This window comes from Dipodomys spectabilis, unplaced genomic scaffold (genome assembly GCF_019054845.1).
Source record: "Dipodomys spectabilis isolate Male_0828 unplaced genomic scaffold, ASM1905484v1 ptg000054l, whole genome shotgun sequence".
Classification (NCBI taxonomy): domain Eukaryota; kingdom Metazoa; phylum Chordata; class Mammalia; order Rodentia; family Heteromyidae; genus Dipodomys; species Dipodomys spectabilis.
In genome coordinates, this window is record NW_024870731.1 from 40,973,822 (window position 1) to 40,988,683 (window position 14,862).

The 14,862-nt window shown below is 51.0% G+C and overlaps 2 protein-coding genes across 5 annotated transcripts; one reads left to right on the top strand and one right to left on the bottom strand.

Annotated features, from left to right (window-relative positions):
• Positions 1-574: 574 nt before the first annotated feature.
• Positions 575-8,664, bottom strand: Cidec (cell death inducing DFFA like effector c). 4 transcript variants are annotated; one of them, XM_042680157.1, is made up of 6 exons: positions 8,579-8,664; positions 7,126-7,203; positions 5,704-5,863; positions 2,334-2,492; positions 2,065-2,255; positions 575-1,125 (listed from the first exon to the last, which is right to left on the bottom strand). In XM_042680157.1, exons 2-6 carry the CDS (start codon positions 7,176-7,178, stop codon positions 963-965), a joined length of 726 nt encoding a protein of 241 aa, XP_042536091.1. In that variant the 5' UTR covers positions 7,179-7,203; positions 8,579-8,664; the 3' UTR covers positions 575-962. The 4 variants fall into 4 exon arrangements, with proteins under 4 accessions (XP_042536091.1, XP_042536092.1, XP_042536089.1 ...); XM_042680158.1 differs by having other exon boundaries at positions 8,614-8,655; XM_042680155.1 differs by lacking the exon at positions 8,579-8,664 and adding an exon at positions 7,398-7,455.
• A 3,610-nt stretch (positions 8,665-12,274) lies between these two features.
• On the top strand, positions 12,275-14,862 carry Jagn1 (jagunal homolog 1). The gene is made up of 2 exons (XM_042680161.1): positions 12,275-12,432; positions 13,928-14,862. The coding sequence occupies exons 1-2, from the start codon at positions 12,344-12,346 to the stop codon at positions 14,388-14,390; spliced, it is 552 nt and encodes a 183-aa protein (XP_042536095.1). The 5' UTR covers positions 12,275-12,343; the 3' UTR covers positions 14,391-14,862.

Sequence of the window (14,862 nt, forward strand, 5' to 3'; positions counted from 1 at the left end):
GCTAGCCTTGAGCTGAAGAGCCAAGGGGACAGCGCCCAGGCCCAGAGTTCAAGCCCCACGACTCACACACACACACACACACACACACACACACACACACACACACACACACACGAAAAGAAAAGTGAATTCATCCATCGGATAGGCAAGTTTCATGTGGGATTGGCACTTGGATTGATTATCCCTTGCACAGGTCTCAAATTCAACAGACATTTTTTTTCTATTTTCCAGCAGACTTCTAAAATTAACTTGGACTCTCTGTAGAAAAGTATTATTTCCTATAATAGCGAATGGTTTGAGAACAGATTCCTCTCTTCCTCCCATAGCCCTCCCCCCAAGCTGGGCGCTGGTGGCTCACGCCTGTCATCCTAGCTACTGTGGAGGCTGAGATCTGAGGATTGCAGTTCAGAGCTAGTCTGGGCAGGAAAGTGTGAGACTCTTACCTCCAGTTAATCACCAGAAAACTAGAAGTGGCTCTTTGTCTCAAAGTGGTAGAGCACTAGCCTTGCAAAAGAGCTCAGGGACAGTGCCGAGTGCAAGCCCCAGGACAGAAAGAAAAAAAATACAAGAGATGTATCAGCATAAATAATTTATTGCAAACTCTGCAGTACATTAGTGGCTCAACAAGTCATTTGAGCATTCTGGGCAGAAAGCAAGAAGGAGAGAGTGGAATGAAAGCGCTGCATGGGAACGTGACATCCTTATAGCGTGCCCGTGACCCACCTTCATCAGCTAAATGACCTGAGGCAGGGAGGAAGGAGCTGGGTCAGGCTCGGAACTGGAGTTTCATCAGTCAGCCCGCCCAGGTTCCAGAATTGCCTTCTGCCTCCACCGTCCTGTGCAGAGAGGGAGGGGTGGGAGGTAAGCTGTTTAGCTAGCTGCCAGGCTTGTGGGTGCTACCAGTCAAGCACAGGGTTCTGGCTTTGCCTTTGGCTGGGGCAGGCCTCCAAGGGGTTGGGCCTTCACTGCAGTATCTTCAGACAGGCAGGGACGAGGGAGGGCGCCTTGGCCTTGGCGGGCTGGGCCTCTTCCGTGGCATCCAGGAACTGTTGCATGTAAGTAGAGGTGCCCAGCAGCAGGTGGCCTGTGGTCTGCATGCTGAAGAGCACCCAGCGAAGCATTTCCCTGGGAGAAACCACGACACGGATCAGAAAGATGGCGAATAACCCTTCTTGTGCCCCTCCAAATGCCTTCACAGTGCCATGCCAACCTATAGGAATTGGGGTCACCTCGGCTTAGTGATGGTCTGAATACCACAGAGATGGGACAACTAAAACACTCTCTTATTTTAGAGCAATGCACAGGCAGGAGCAGGAGCTGGCTTCCCCCAGCCGCTAGGACTGCATCCACAGCCAACTTGACTAAGATGGCTGTCTTCACCAAGATATCCCCAGCTTCGCTGGGTGCCAGTGGCTCATGCCTGTAATCCTGGCAACTCAAGAAGCTGAGATCTGTGGATGGAGGTCCAATGCCAGCCTGGGCAGGAAAGTCTGTGAGACTTATCTCTAACTAACCACCAAAAGCAAAAGAACAACAACAAAAAAAACCCAGTATAGCTATGATAGAGCACTAGACTTGAGCAAAAAAGCTCAGGGACAGTGCTCAGGCCCTGAGTTCAAGCCCTATGACTGACCAAAAAAAAAAAAAAAAAGATGGCCTCATAAGGTTTTTGTTGTTCTTGTTTTTAGGTGCCAATACGAAGGCTTGAATTCAAAGGCCTCGTGCTCAAGGCTGGCACTCTACCACTTAAGCCACAGTTCTACTTCTGGCATTTTGCTGGTTAATTGGAGGTAAGAATCTCGTGGACTTTGCTGCCCAGGCTGGCTTTGAACTGTGATCCTTGAATCTCAGCCTCCTGAGTAGCTAAGATTACAGGCATAACTCATCAAGCAGTACCCTACCAAGTCTTTTATGTCCTCCTTCAGGCCAACCAAAGTAACTTACATAACATGGCCTTTCCCTTCATGACACTCTGTCCCAGACAGTGTCCGCTCCAAGTGAACCAACAGAGACTCTGCCTTTGCCTTCTACCCCACCCCACCCAGCTCATCCCAAGCTACTTACTTCACAATCCGCTTGGCCTTGTAGCAGTGGAGATCATAGGACAAGGAGTATGTGTTATAGAGAGTTGCCTTCACATTCAGGCAGCCAATGAAGTCCTGTGGATTCAGCTTATACAGGTCAAAGGTTACACAGGCCACATCAATCTTCTTGTCAGGCTCCTGAGAGCGGGCCAGTTGATACCTAGTCCCCTGCTGCCAGACAAACGAGTGGTTAACAGCCTTCAATGATTTCCAAGCTCCAAGCTTCCCCCTGCTCAGAAAGGATCTCACCTGCTCTGCCTGGGGCTGCCATTTCTGCCCCTTTTGGAGGATCATGAACACTGTGTCTCCTGCCAGGGCCTGGAAATACTCTTCTGTCTCCACAATGGTGCCATCTTCCTCCAGCACCAAGGTGAAGGATTTGCCTTTCAGCTTGAAGACATCCCGGACCTGAGGAATCGGAGTAGTGAGGGTCTGGCCATCCCCAGAGGACCACAGAGCTCTTATGGGGGACTTGCTATCACTTCTGCTGCCGGGGGAAGATCAAAAGCACCGGGACCCAGGGATGGCACTGGCCCCAGCTGTTTACTGTGGGACCCTACCCACCCTTCTCGGGTTGGCTCTTAGTACCTAGAGAGCCTGCTAATAATCCAACAGTCATGTGCAGCTTTTAAATTAATTGAGTGCTGAGGACTCACGCCTGTAATCCTAGCTACTCAGGCGGCTGAGATCTGAGGATCTCTGTTCAAAGGCAGCACAGGCAAGAAAGTCTTGAGATTCTTATCTCCAATTAGCCACCAGAATACTGGAGGTGGTGCTGTGGCTCAAACTGGTAGTACTAGCCTTGAACAAAAAAAGCTCAGGAACAGCACCCAGGTTTGAGTTCAAGCCCCTCCCCCCCAAAAAAAATTTGAGAAGTTGGGCACCAGTGACTCATGCCTGTAATCCTAGCTACTCAGGAGGCTGAGATCTGAGGATCATGGTTGGAAGACGCCCAGGCAGGAAAGTCCATGAGACTTTCTTTTTTTTTTTTGTCAGTTGTGGAGCTTGCACTTCAGGGCCTGAGCACTGTCCTTGAGCCTCTTTGTCCTCAAGGCTAGTTCCCTACCACTTGAGCCATAACACCACTTCTGGTTTTTGAGTGGTTAATTGAAGATAAGAGTCTCATGGAGACTTTTCTGCCTGGGAGGGTTTCAGCGTGCAAGCCTCTGATCTCAGCCTCCTGAGTAGCTAGGATTACAAAAGTGAGCCACAGGTGCCGGGCTTCATAAGAATCTTATCTCCAATTAACACCAAAAGCAAAGTGGTACTATGACTCAAGTGGTAGAGCACTAACCTTGAGCCAAAAAAGGCTCAGGGACAGCACCCAGGCCCTAAGTTCAAGCCCTATGACTGACCAAAAAGAATCTGTTAAGGGATTGGGAGGTGGCTCAGTGGTAGAGCGCTTGCCTCACATGCATGAGGCCCTGGGTTTGATTCCTCAGCACCACATAAACAGAAAAAGCTGGAAGTGGCACTGTGGCTCAAGTGGTAGAGCGCTAGCCTTGAGTTGAAGAGCTGAGAGACAGCGCCCAGACCCAGAGTTCAAGCCCCACAACCAAAAAAAAAAAAAAAAAAAGCTACTGAGGTAAATAACATGCCATAAATTCACGCGTTTTAAGTATATAATTCAATGCTTTTAAAATTTTTTTTCAATGCTTTTTTAAAAAGTATATTCAAAGAGCTGTGCAAACTAAATGCCAATTAACTACTCAAGAGACTGATATCTTCAGATCTCAGTTCAAAGCCAGCCCAGGCAGACATGTCTGAGAGACTCTTATTTTCAACTAACCAGCAAAAAATAAAAACAAAAACCCAACCAAGTAGAGGTGTGGTTCAAGGGTTACAACAGCCTTGAGCAGAAATAAAGCTAATCTGGGTGTCAGCGGCTCAAGCCTGAGATCTGAGGATTTCAGTTCAAAGCCATCCTAGGCAGGGATGAGAAAACCCATGAGACCCTTATTTTATCTTTATTTTGTCAGTCATAGGGTCTGAACTCTGGGCCTGGGCGCTGTCCCTCAGCTCTTCAGCTCAAGGTGAGGGTTCTACCACTGGAGCCATAGTGCCACCTCAGGATTATTTCTGCTTATGTGGTGCTGAGGAATCGAACCCAGGGCCTCATGCATGCAAGGCAAGCACTCTATCACTGAGCCACCTTCCCGTCTAAGACTTATTTCTAATTAGCCACCTCAAAACTGGAGGTCCAGGTTGAGTTTAAGCCCCACTACAAGAAAGAGGAGGGGGAGGGAACAAGGGAGAAAGGAAGGGAGCAAGAGAGAGAGGGAGGAAGAAAGGAGAGAGAAAAATAAAAGGAAGCAAGGAAGGAAAGAAGGAAGAAAGGACGGAAAGAAGGAAGAAAAGGAAGGAAGGAAGGAAGGAAGGAAGGAAGGAAGGAAGGAAGGAAAAGAAGCTAAGTGAAAGTGTGTAGCCTGGGTTCAAGCCCCAGTATTGGCACACACTCACATAAAAAATGTTGTGCAGGGGTTGGGAAGGTGGCTCAGTGGTGGAGCACATGCCTTGCATGCCAGAGGCCCTGAGTTTGATGCCTCAGCACCACATAAGCAAAAAGAAAAAAGCCAGAAGTGGCGCTGTGGCTCAAGTGGTAAAGCGCTAGCCTTGAGCTGAAGAGCTGAGGGACAGCGCCCAGGCCCAGAGTTCAGGCCCCATGACCGGACCCAAAAAAACAAACAAACAAAAAAAAAATGTTGTGCAGGTGGGGCACCAGTGGCTCACACCTGTAATCCTAGCTACTCAGAAGACTGAGATCAGAGGATCACAGTTCAAAGCCAGCCTGGACAGGAAAGTCCATGAGACTCTTATCTCCAATTAACCACCAGAAAACAGGAACTGGTGCTGTGATTCAAGTGGTAAAGCACTTGCCTTGAGATGAAGAGGTCAGAGATAGTGCCCAGGCCCAGAGTTCAAGACCCAGGACTGACAAAAAAAAAAAGTTGTGCAGGTGCCAGTGGCTCATGCCTGTAATCCTAGCTGCTCAGGAGGCTGAGATCTAAGGATCGTAGTTTGAAGCCAGCCCTGGCAGGAAAGTCCATGAGACTTTTATCACCAATTAACCACAGAAAAAGCCAGAAGTGGTGCTGTGGCTCAAGTGGTAAGGTGCTAACCTTCAGCTAAGGACCACTCCCTCCCTCCCAAAAAATGTTGTGCAACCACTATCTAATTTCACCACATTTTCATCACCACCAAAAGAAGTATAGTGCCCATCAGCCATCGAATTTTGTGTCTCTCCTTTTCTCTCCAACGGCAGCCTGCATCTACCATCTGGATTTCCCCTGATGCTGAGTGGAAAGCTGTCTCACTGGTGAAGTCTGCGGCAACCTCAGCACTAGTAAATAACCTCAGTCTCATACAGATGCCACAGTGGTCCTCGTCTTCCTCTTCCGTTCCAGATACCTGACAGATCAGCCAACTGCCCGCCCCGTCACCTTGCAGACCTGGCCCTTCCATCAGACAGTGGTCCAAGCACTCCGGCTGCATTGGAGCTGGCACCGCAGGGGAACCTTTCACCATTTAAGGCCTGACCCTGTTTCCTTGCAGAATCCCAGGGCACACAGAGCCTGGAAGATGGAGGCAGCCGCAGGGCCCGCTCCCAGCCGAGGCTCACCTTGCGGAGGAGATCCTCCAAGCTGCGGGCCATGAGGCCTTTGCGCACTTTCCGATCTGCGGAGCTCACTCTGCAGGGCCGGGCCGGGGCCCTCCGGGCTTCCTGGCTGGGTTCTGACAGCAACTGCTGGGTCACCACTGCGGTGCTCACGGCCACGTGCCTGGGGAGTTTGGAACGTCTGATGAGCTCGCTGTGGCTGCAGCTGCGGCTGTGGCTGCGGCTGCGGCTGCGGTGGGTATCAGTGCCCCTCACACACCAGGCTGGCTTTTTTTTTTTTTTTTTTTTTGCCAGTCCTGGGGCTTGAACTCAGGGCCTGGGCACAGATTCTTTTGCTCAAGGCACTCTACCACTTGAGCCACAGTGCCACTTCTGGCTTTTTCTGTGTATGTGGTACTGAGGAATCAAACCCAGGGCTTCATGCATGCTAGGCAAGCACTCTACCACTGAGCCACATTCCCAGCCCCCAGCTGGCTTTATCCTGCATCTCCTCACGCGCTGGGCCGCTGACTCAGAGCCGCCCAGAACACTTCCACTGCCCTGTGATGGGGTTCAAGTCACCTGCCGAGGCAGATTCTCATTCCGTAGGTCTGGGTAGGGCTTGGTGGGAGGGAGCTACATGTCTAACACCATGAGCAAGGTGATGAGGTCCACCCATCCCCCCATACCCACTTCCTCTCTTAGTCTTATGTCATCTGTAAAGTGGGGTACTTGGGGGCACCACTGGCTCACACCTATAACCCTAGCTACTCTAGAGGCTGAGATCTGAGGATCATGGTTCAAAGCCAGTCCAGGCAGGAAAGTCCATGAGACTGTGTGTGTGTGTGTGTGTGTGTGAGAGAGAGAGAGAGAGAGAGAGAGAGCATGCTTGAACTCAGGGCCTGAACCCTGTCCCTGAGCTTTTGTACTCAAGGTTAGAGCTCTACCACTTGAGCCATAGCTCTACTTCTGGCTTTTTTGAAAGTGGTTAATTGGATACAAGAGTCTCATAGTCTTTCTTGCCTAGCTTTGAACCTCAGTCCTCAGGTCTCAGTCTCATAAGCAGCTAGGATTACAGGTGTGAGCCAGCAGTGACTGGCTTCCATGAAACTCTCTGGGTGGGGGGGGGGAGGAAGGAGGAAGAGAGAAAGAGGGAGAAAGAGAGACTGGGTGCTCCTCTCAGTACCTCGGCTTCCCTGTCTATTCATGTGGGCCAATAATTCTTGTCTCCCATGAGATCAGGACTGAAAGCAGCCAGCACAGAGCCCACCTACCCGTCCGGCATGGAGAGGGGTGGGAGAGGGGCAGTGTGCACTTCCTGCGGGACGGGTCAGGATTACAGGCTTAGGCTCTACTCCAGACCTCCTGAGTCAGAGTCCCAAGGGGTAAGGTGGTCTAAGCGCCTGCTCAGAGCATCCCCTTCCCTTCTGCCCTTGGCTTCCTCACCTGCATAAGGACTTGGGGTACAGAAGGCTCAGGGACTTCATGGCGTATTCCATCCTTTTCAGCTGGACCGCATTGGACCTGGGAGGGAGGCCAAAGGAGCTGGTTAGGGTGGGATAGGAGGGACTGTTTTGCCATCTAGCAAGCTCCTGACTTGGTCTCTCTTCTGAAATGACCCTCAGCTCCCCAGCCCTTCTCTGCTGCCCCCACCCCAACGCTAACTATGAGTGAGCTGGACCCCCCCCCCCCCCCGGCTCACGCTCGGCTGCACTCACTCCATGTCTCTCTGACGCTGGCACTGGTCACACTGAGCCGGACGTCTAAGTCCAGCTGAGGCCTCGCCCCCGTCCCCAGGGGCAGAGTCCACTTTGCACTGGCTGGCAGTGAGTCACGCCCCTTGTCATTCTGGAGTTACCGTGGCCACCTAGAGTTCTGAGCCTTCACCTGCTCTCTGCCATGGCTCCTTGAGCAATCAAGCCCCCTGAGACTTCCTACTGGCCCCGAGAACCTTCTGTGATGACCGAAGTATTGCAGGTTTGTGCTCCCCCCAAACCAGACGCTATCAACTGCGTGTGGCTATTGAGCCTGTGAACGGTGGCTAATAAATAGGACTAAGAAGCTGGCTTGGTGATATTTCTGGAATTTGAACTAATTTAAATAGCCACAGTGGCCAGGTGCAGGTGACTCACGCCTCTAATCCTAGCTACTCAGGAAGCTGAGATCTGAGGATCTCATTTCAAAGCCAGCTAAGACAGAAAAAGCTGTAAGACTCTTATCTCTAATTAACCACCAAAAAGCCAGAAGTGGAGCTGTGGCTCAAGTGGTAGAGTGCCAACCTTTATAGGAAAAGCTAAAGGGCCGGGCCAAGGCTCTGAGTACAAGTCCCAGTACACATGTGCACACACACACACACACACACACACACACACACACACACACACGAATAACCATGGTGGCTTTTGGCTTCCAGCATTCACACTGGACAGTATGGGCCTGGCAGGAAACCCTAGCTCTCACCTGCTACTATTTTTTTTCCCCCTAAATCAAACCTCCGCACGGCCAGCTGCCTCCACCTGCAACGCCTTGCCCTGACTCAGAGCTCAAAGTTTGCTGTCCCCAAGCCCAGCTTCACAGCTTCTGATTCCTTGAAAAGCCTTTTAGAAGATGTTCAGAATGAGCGCGCCATCCTGCCTTGCTAGCCACCGGCCTGGCCCGGGCTTTCAGCTGCGGCTCTTCCTCTTCTCTGCCCCCGCATGGGGAGCCCAACAAAGCAGGGAGCAGGGAACAGAAGCCCCCTGGCTAGTCAGGCAAAATCACTGCTCTCCTCCTCACAACTTGGGGTTCCCCCAGGTGGCCCCCACAGAGGCAGAAGGCCCTCTTCCCCTCTTGGCCCTCCACTTGCTCCGGGTTCACTCATTCTTCATCCCTGACACAACGCTATGGAGCATCGCCATACCTGCTCTCTAGGACCAAAAGCTTCCAACGCCTCACCTCCCCCTCACAGCCTCCTCCTCAACCGCAGAGCCAGCGCCAGCCCTGGCCGCCCTCCTGCCATTATATTCCAGCTCCCATGAAGCCACTCCCCTGGCCTTCTGCCCCAGCTAGGGAAAAGAGCAGAGGTCCAGGGGCTCCCCGGGGAGTTGCAGGCCAGCCTGCCTTCCGGAAAAGCCTGAAAGGAGGGAAGAAGGCATATTTCCACAGCTTGGCAAAGGGGCACAGCCCACCAGGATATCAGGCAAGAGGGCACAGAAAGCAACGTGTGGGCTCTGCTCCCAGCTCCACTCCACCCCAGACTGGCCACTGGCGCTGATCTGAGTTGCTTTACTTCTGGGAACCCTAGCTTCTCTCATTTGTACCATTCCTGGCTTGTTTTTTTTTTTTGCTTTTGCTGTTGTTATTGTTAGTGTGTGTGTGTATGTGTGTGTCTGTCTGCCTGTGTCTGTGTGTAAATGTGGTATGCTAGTCTTAGGGCTTGAACTCAGGGCCTGGAAGCTGTCCCTGAGCTTTTTCACTTGAAGTTAGCATTCTATATACTATTTAAGCCGCAGCTCTACTTCCAGCTCTTTGGTGGTTAATTGGAGATAAGAGTCTCTTGAACTTTCCTTCCTGGGCTGGCTTTGAACCTTGATCCTCAGGTCTCAGCCTTCTATGTAGCTAGGATTACAGGCGAGAGCCATCAGGGCCTGGCTCTGGCTCCTGTTTTCTATGCAGTTATAGTGAGAATTAGTGACAATCGAAGTAAAGTCTTTTCAACTCACATACAATAGAGGTGATTATATTATTGATTATATATTTAATGAATAATAGCAGAAATTAACACACACATCCTTAAGAGAAATGAAAACTTACATCCATATATCTATTTTGGTAAGTTACATAATCTTTTTATTTATTTATTTATTTATTTTTGTCGGTCGTGGGGCCTGAACTCTGGGCCTGGGCGCTGTTCCTCAGCTCTTCAGCTCAAAGCTAGTGCTCTACCACTTGAGCTACAGCGCCACTTCTGGCTTTTTTTTTTTTTTTTTTTGCTTATGTGGTGCTGAGGAATCAAACCCAGGGCCTCAGGCATGCAAGGCAAGCGCTCTACCACTGAGCCACCTTCCCAGCCCCGGTAATTTTTATTTTTATTTTATATATCAGTCACAGAGCTTGAACTCAAGGCCTGAGCACTGTCCCTGAGGGTCTTCCCTCAAGATTAGTGCTCTACCATTTTGACATAGCACCACTTCCAATTTTTCTGGTGATTAACTGGAGATAAGAGCCTTTCCTGCCTAAACTGGCTTAGATCTCAGTCTTCAGTAGCTAGGATTACAGGTGTGTACCACTAGCACTTGGTTAGTTAGGTGAATTATGTGTTATATAAATTATATCTTAGCTGGGCGTTGGTGGCTCAAACCTGTAATTGTAACTACTAAGGAGGCTGAGATCTGAGGATGGCCATTTGAAGCCAGCTGGAGCAGGAAAGTCTGTGAGATCCTTATCTCCAATTATCCACTCAGAAAAAGCTAGACGTAGTGGTGTGGCTCAAGTAGTAAGAGTGCTAAGCCTTTAAAAGACAGCAAGCCCCTCCACTGGCAAATAAAAATTAAAAACAAAATAAAACAAGGTGATATTATAGCAAATGACTGCAGCGAGAACTGGCTTGGATTTAGCTCTGAGACAGGTTTGAAGTCTTAGAGGTACCATCCAAGCAAAGCTAAGCACCAGTGCATAGTGTTTGAGAAAGGAACCAGCAGGCTGAAGCAACAGGAACCTAAGTAGCTTATCCTTCAGGCTGACCAGGAGCCAGGAGGGAAGCGCAGCAGAACACTTCAGGAAAGAAGCACTGGGGAAAGGGTCACCCGTCCCTGGGCCATTCAGGCCTCAGCATGTATTGAACATTCTGTGTGTACAGGCTGCGCCATGATAAAGAGGCCAGGGGATGACTCAGAACAGGCCAGCGCTGATGGACAAAGTGCAGCGCAGAAGGTAGGCACCAAAAACGTGAAGCCAGGCCCCTTTGGCTCACGCCTGTAATCCTGGCTACTCAGAAGACTGAAATCTGAGGATTATGGTTCAAAACTAATCCTGGAAGAAAAGTCTAGTTGTGGTTTAAGAGGTAGAGCAACTTCCTTAAGTAGAAAAACTAAGGGATTACCAGGCACCAGTGGGTAATCCTAACTATGCAGGAGGTCGAAATCTGAGGATCATGTGTCAAAGGCAGCACAGGAAGAAGAATCTGTGACTCTCCAATTAGCCACCAAAAGACCAGATGTGGCGTTGTGGCTCAAGTGGTAGAGCTCTAGCTTTGAGTACAAAAGGTTAGGGCTATCACCCAGGCCCTGAGCTCAAACCCTAGCCCCAGCACATAATAAGAGATGTAAGTCAGATGCAGTGGTACATACTGTAGTCCCAAACTAAGGCTGGGACAGGAATATTACTTAAACCTAGGAGTTTGGGATCAACCTCCCAAGTAACTTTTTTTTTCTTTTGCCAGACCTGGAGCCTGGACACTGTCCCTAAGCGTCTTTTGCTCAAGGCTAGCAATCTACCACTTGAGCCACAGCACCACTTCCAGCTTTTTCTGTGTATGTGGTATTGAGGAATGGAACCCAGCTAGGCAAGCACTCTACCACTGAGCCACCTTCCCAGCTCCCAAGTAACTTTGAATGCAGCAGTCACGCTGAAGTTTTTCAGTTCTTCTAACAGCAAACCACCATCCACTTCTGGATTTCTTTCATCATCCCAAGCAAACTCTGTACTCATTAAACACACTCACCATTACTCACTGCGCTCCACCCCACCGTTCTACTTTTTTCCTTTACAGATGGTATTATTTGGATTTTTTTTTCTTTCATGGCCTTAACATTTCCAAAGAGCCCAGTCCAGTTGTCTTGCAGGGTTCCTGAGTTTGGGTATAGGGTTTTGGGGTGTTTGTGCAGGGATTTCACAGATGCAAAGCTGGGTTGCAGTACTGGGATTTGAACTCAGTGTACCACGAGGTATCAAGGTGTCAGTGTGGCATAGTATTGGTTTAGGTAACTTTGGTCACTTGTCTGAACGAGCATGCGCCAGGTTTCCTTACTGTGAGGTTCATGCTTTCTCTTTGCTGCTGGATTCAGGAACTGTTCAATGTGTGGGAGCACGAAAGTCACAAACACTTCTAGGTCTCAATTTCCTGGTCTGGGAAGTGTGGACAGAAGGTGTGTTGTTGTATTTTGTCAGTCCTGGGGCTTGAACTCAGGGCCAAGGCACTGTCCCTGAGCTATTGTGCTCAAGGCGGGCGCTCTACCACTTGAGCCACAGCGCCACTTCCGGTTTTCTGGTGGGTCACTGAAGGTAAGAGGCTCTGGGACTTTCCTGTCGGGGCTGGCTTTGAACCGCCATCGTCGGACCTCAGCCTCTTGGGTAGTTAGGATTACAGGCGTGAGCCACCAACTCCCTGCTGGCAGAAGCGGAAAGGATCAGTGTGCGACGAGCCTTTGGCAGCAAAAGACGCCGACGGCGGGCTCGGCACGCAGCTCGCCAGGGGGACTGGGCGGGGCCGCGAGAGCGAGGGCGCACGCGCGGGGCAGTGACCAACGAGTCGGTCCTCCAGAGACAGAGAGGCCGGAAGTTTGCTTCCAGCGCCCGGGGCCGCTGGGTAGCCGGGCTGAGCGGCGCGTGGGGACCTCGGGGGGCTGAGCGGTGGGCTGGTGGGCGCGGGCCGGCACGGGGGCGCTCCGGGGTCGGATCCGGTACCATGGCGTCTCGGGCAGGGCCGCGAGCGGCCGGCACCGACGGCAGCGACTTCCAGCACCGGGAGCGCGTGGCCATGCACTACCAGATGAGGTGAGGAGCGAGGCGCGGAGCGGAGGCCGCGGGCGGGCGCGCGGGCGCAGGCGCGGCGGCCGGGCCCCGGTCCGGCCTGGCCCCGCGTCCGGCCGCGGTGGGGGGAGGCCCTCCGCCGGCCGCCGCGCACCGCCGGGCCCCCTCCCGGCCACCCTCGACTCCCCCGCGCGGTCCTGGAGGACCAGGGAAAAGAAGCACGTGAAGTGCAGGCAGGCAGGCCCGAGACAGGGCGCCCACGTTTCAGGTCAAATGTGCAACCTACAACTAATGTACGAGGATGTAAGTAAGCGCTGTGAGCTGGAAGAAGAAAAAAGCTCGGGGGCCGGGAAGGGGGCCCAGTGGTAGAGCGGTCGCCTCGCGTGCATGAAGCCCTGGGTTCGAGTCCTCAGCACCACATGCACAGGAAAAGCTGGCAGTGGCGCTGTGGCTCAATGGTAGCGCGCTAGTCTTGAGCCAAAGAAGCTCAGGGACAGCGCCCAGGCTCTTGAGTGCAAGCCCAGGACTGGCAAAACGAAAGAAGTTCATTATTAAAGAGAAAAAAAGCAACATCGGACCCTGCCATCCAAGAGTTTGAAGTCTAGAGGTGACATTTTTTTCAGTTTTCCACATCTTCGAAAACGAGTATTTTAAAATAAAAAAAAAAAATTGAAGAGTTTTCTTTTTCTTTCTTTTTTCTTTTTTGTCGGTCGCGGGGCCTGAACTCTAGGCCTGGGTGCTGTCCCTCAGCTCTTCAGTTTAAGGTGAGCGCTCTGCCACTTGAGCCACAGGGCCACTTCTGGTTTTCTGGTGGTTAATTGAAGGTAAGAGTCTCAGGGACTTTTCCTGCCCAGGCTGGCTTTTGAATTGCTAGGATTACAGGTGTCACCAGCACCCAGCCTATTTTTCTTTCTTAAATTCATTGAGTTCTCTCAAAATGTTCTTAGCATCTTTCCAGAGTTTTGAAGAATGACAAGCTCTTTAGGGGTTTGCACTCAATCATAGGGCTTGAACTCAGGGCCTGGGCGCTGTCCTGAGCTCCTTTTGCTCAGGGCGAGTGCCTTACCACTTTGAGCCACAGTGCCACTTCCCAATTTTTAGTGGTTGATTGGAGATATGTGCTCAAAGTGGTAGAGTGCTAGACTTGAACAGAAAAGCTCAAGGACAGCACCCATGCCCTGAGTTCAAGCCCCACAACCAATTAAAAAAAAGTTTTTCCAGTTTTATGTCCCTTTACCACCCCTCCGCATGTGCTCTTGCCATATTCAACCACTTGGTCCCCTGCTGACGCTTCTGTATATGCACGCTCTTGTCCGCATAGAATGACCATCTTCCCTCAGCCTTGAGAGCCTGTCTGACACAGTCCACTTCGGGATAGCCTTCTCTGCCGTTTTTTTCTCTTGATTCCTCGTGCCCAGCCTCAGTCAGAGACTGCCATTCAAATTTGTATCCAGTACAGTTGCCTGGCATATAGAAGAATTTGAATGAAAGGTGCTTCTCCCTGTGCTTTGCCCCACAGTGTGACTCTCAAGTATGAAATCAAGAAGCTGATCTACGTGCATCTGGTCCTATGGCTGCTGCTGGTTGCCAAGATGAGCGTGGGACACCTGAGACTCTTGTCACATGATCAGGTGGCCATGCCTTATCAGTGGGAGTACCCCTATTTGCTGAGCATTGCGCCCTCCCTCTTGGGCCTGCTCTCTTTCCCTCGTAACAATATCAGCTACCTGGTGCTCTCCATGATCAGCATGGGGCTCTTCTCCATCGCTCCCCTCATTTATGGCAGCATGGAGATGTTCCCTGCCGCACAGCAACTCTACCGCCATGGCAAGGCCTACCGCTTCCTCTTTGGGTTTTCTGCTGTCTCTGTCATGTACCTGGTGTTGGTACTGGCAGTCCAAGTGCATGCCTGGCAGCTGTACTACAGCAAGAAACTTCTAGACTCTTGGTTCACCAGCACACAAGAGAAGAAGCGCAAATGAAGCCTGCCTGATGGTCTGCTCTCCGGTGGAGCCTGGGCTCCCCTTGAGCCGAGTGAGGTGGACAAACTGTTCCTGTCTCTTCTGGTGGTTTGGGCAGCTGTAATGTTGGTACCTAATGCAGACAGGGTCGCATTTTGGCCTAGAGTTCTGTTGCTGATGTGGCAAGAGTATATTTAAATTATTTCTGATTCAGCAGCTGGGTGACCAACAGCCATGCAGTAGCTGGGTGAAGTTAAGGCCGTTGGGTGTTTTCCTTTAATACCAGGCCTTATCCTTGCCTCCTTTGGTCATTATTCCCATTTCTATTCCTCATCTCTTTACCACCAGACAGCAGGAAATAAGGAACAAATTAAGTCTGCTTCAGTCTATAGGCAAGAAACACCTCAGACACTACACCCCCTGCAGGCTGTGCTCTACTGCAAAGCATTTCAATTTAACAGACCCTCAATAAAGTTCCTAAGACTGCCCTGTC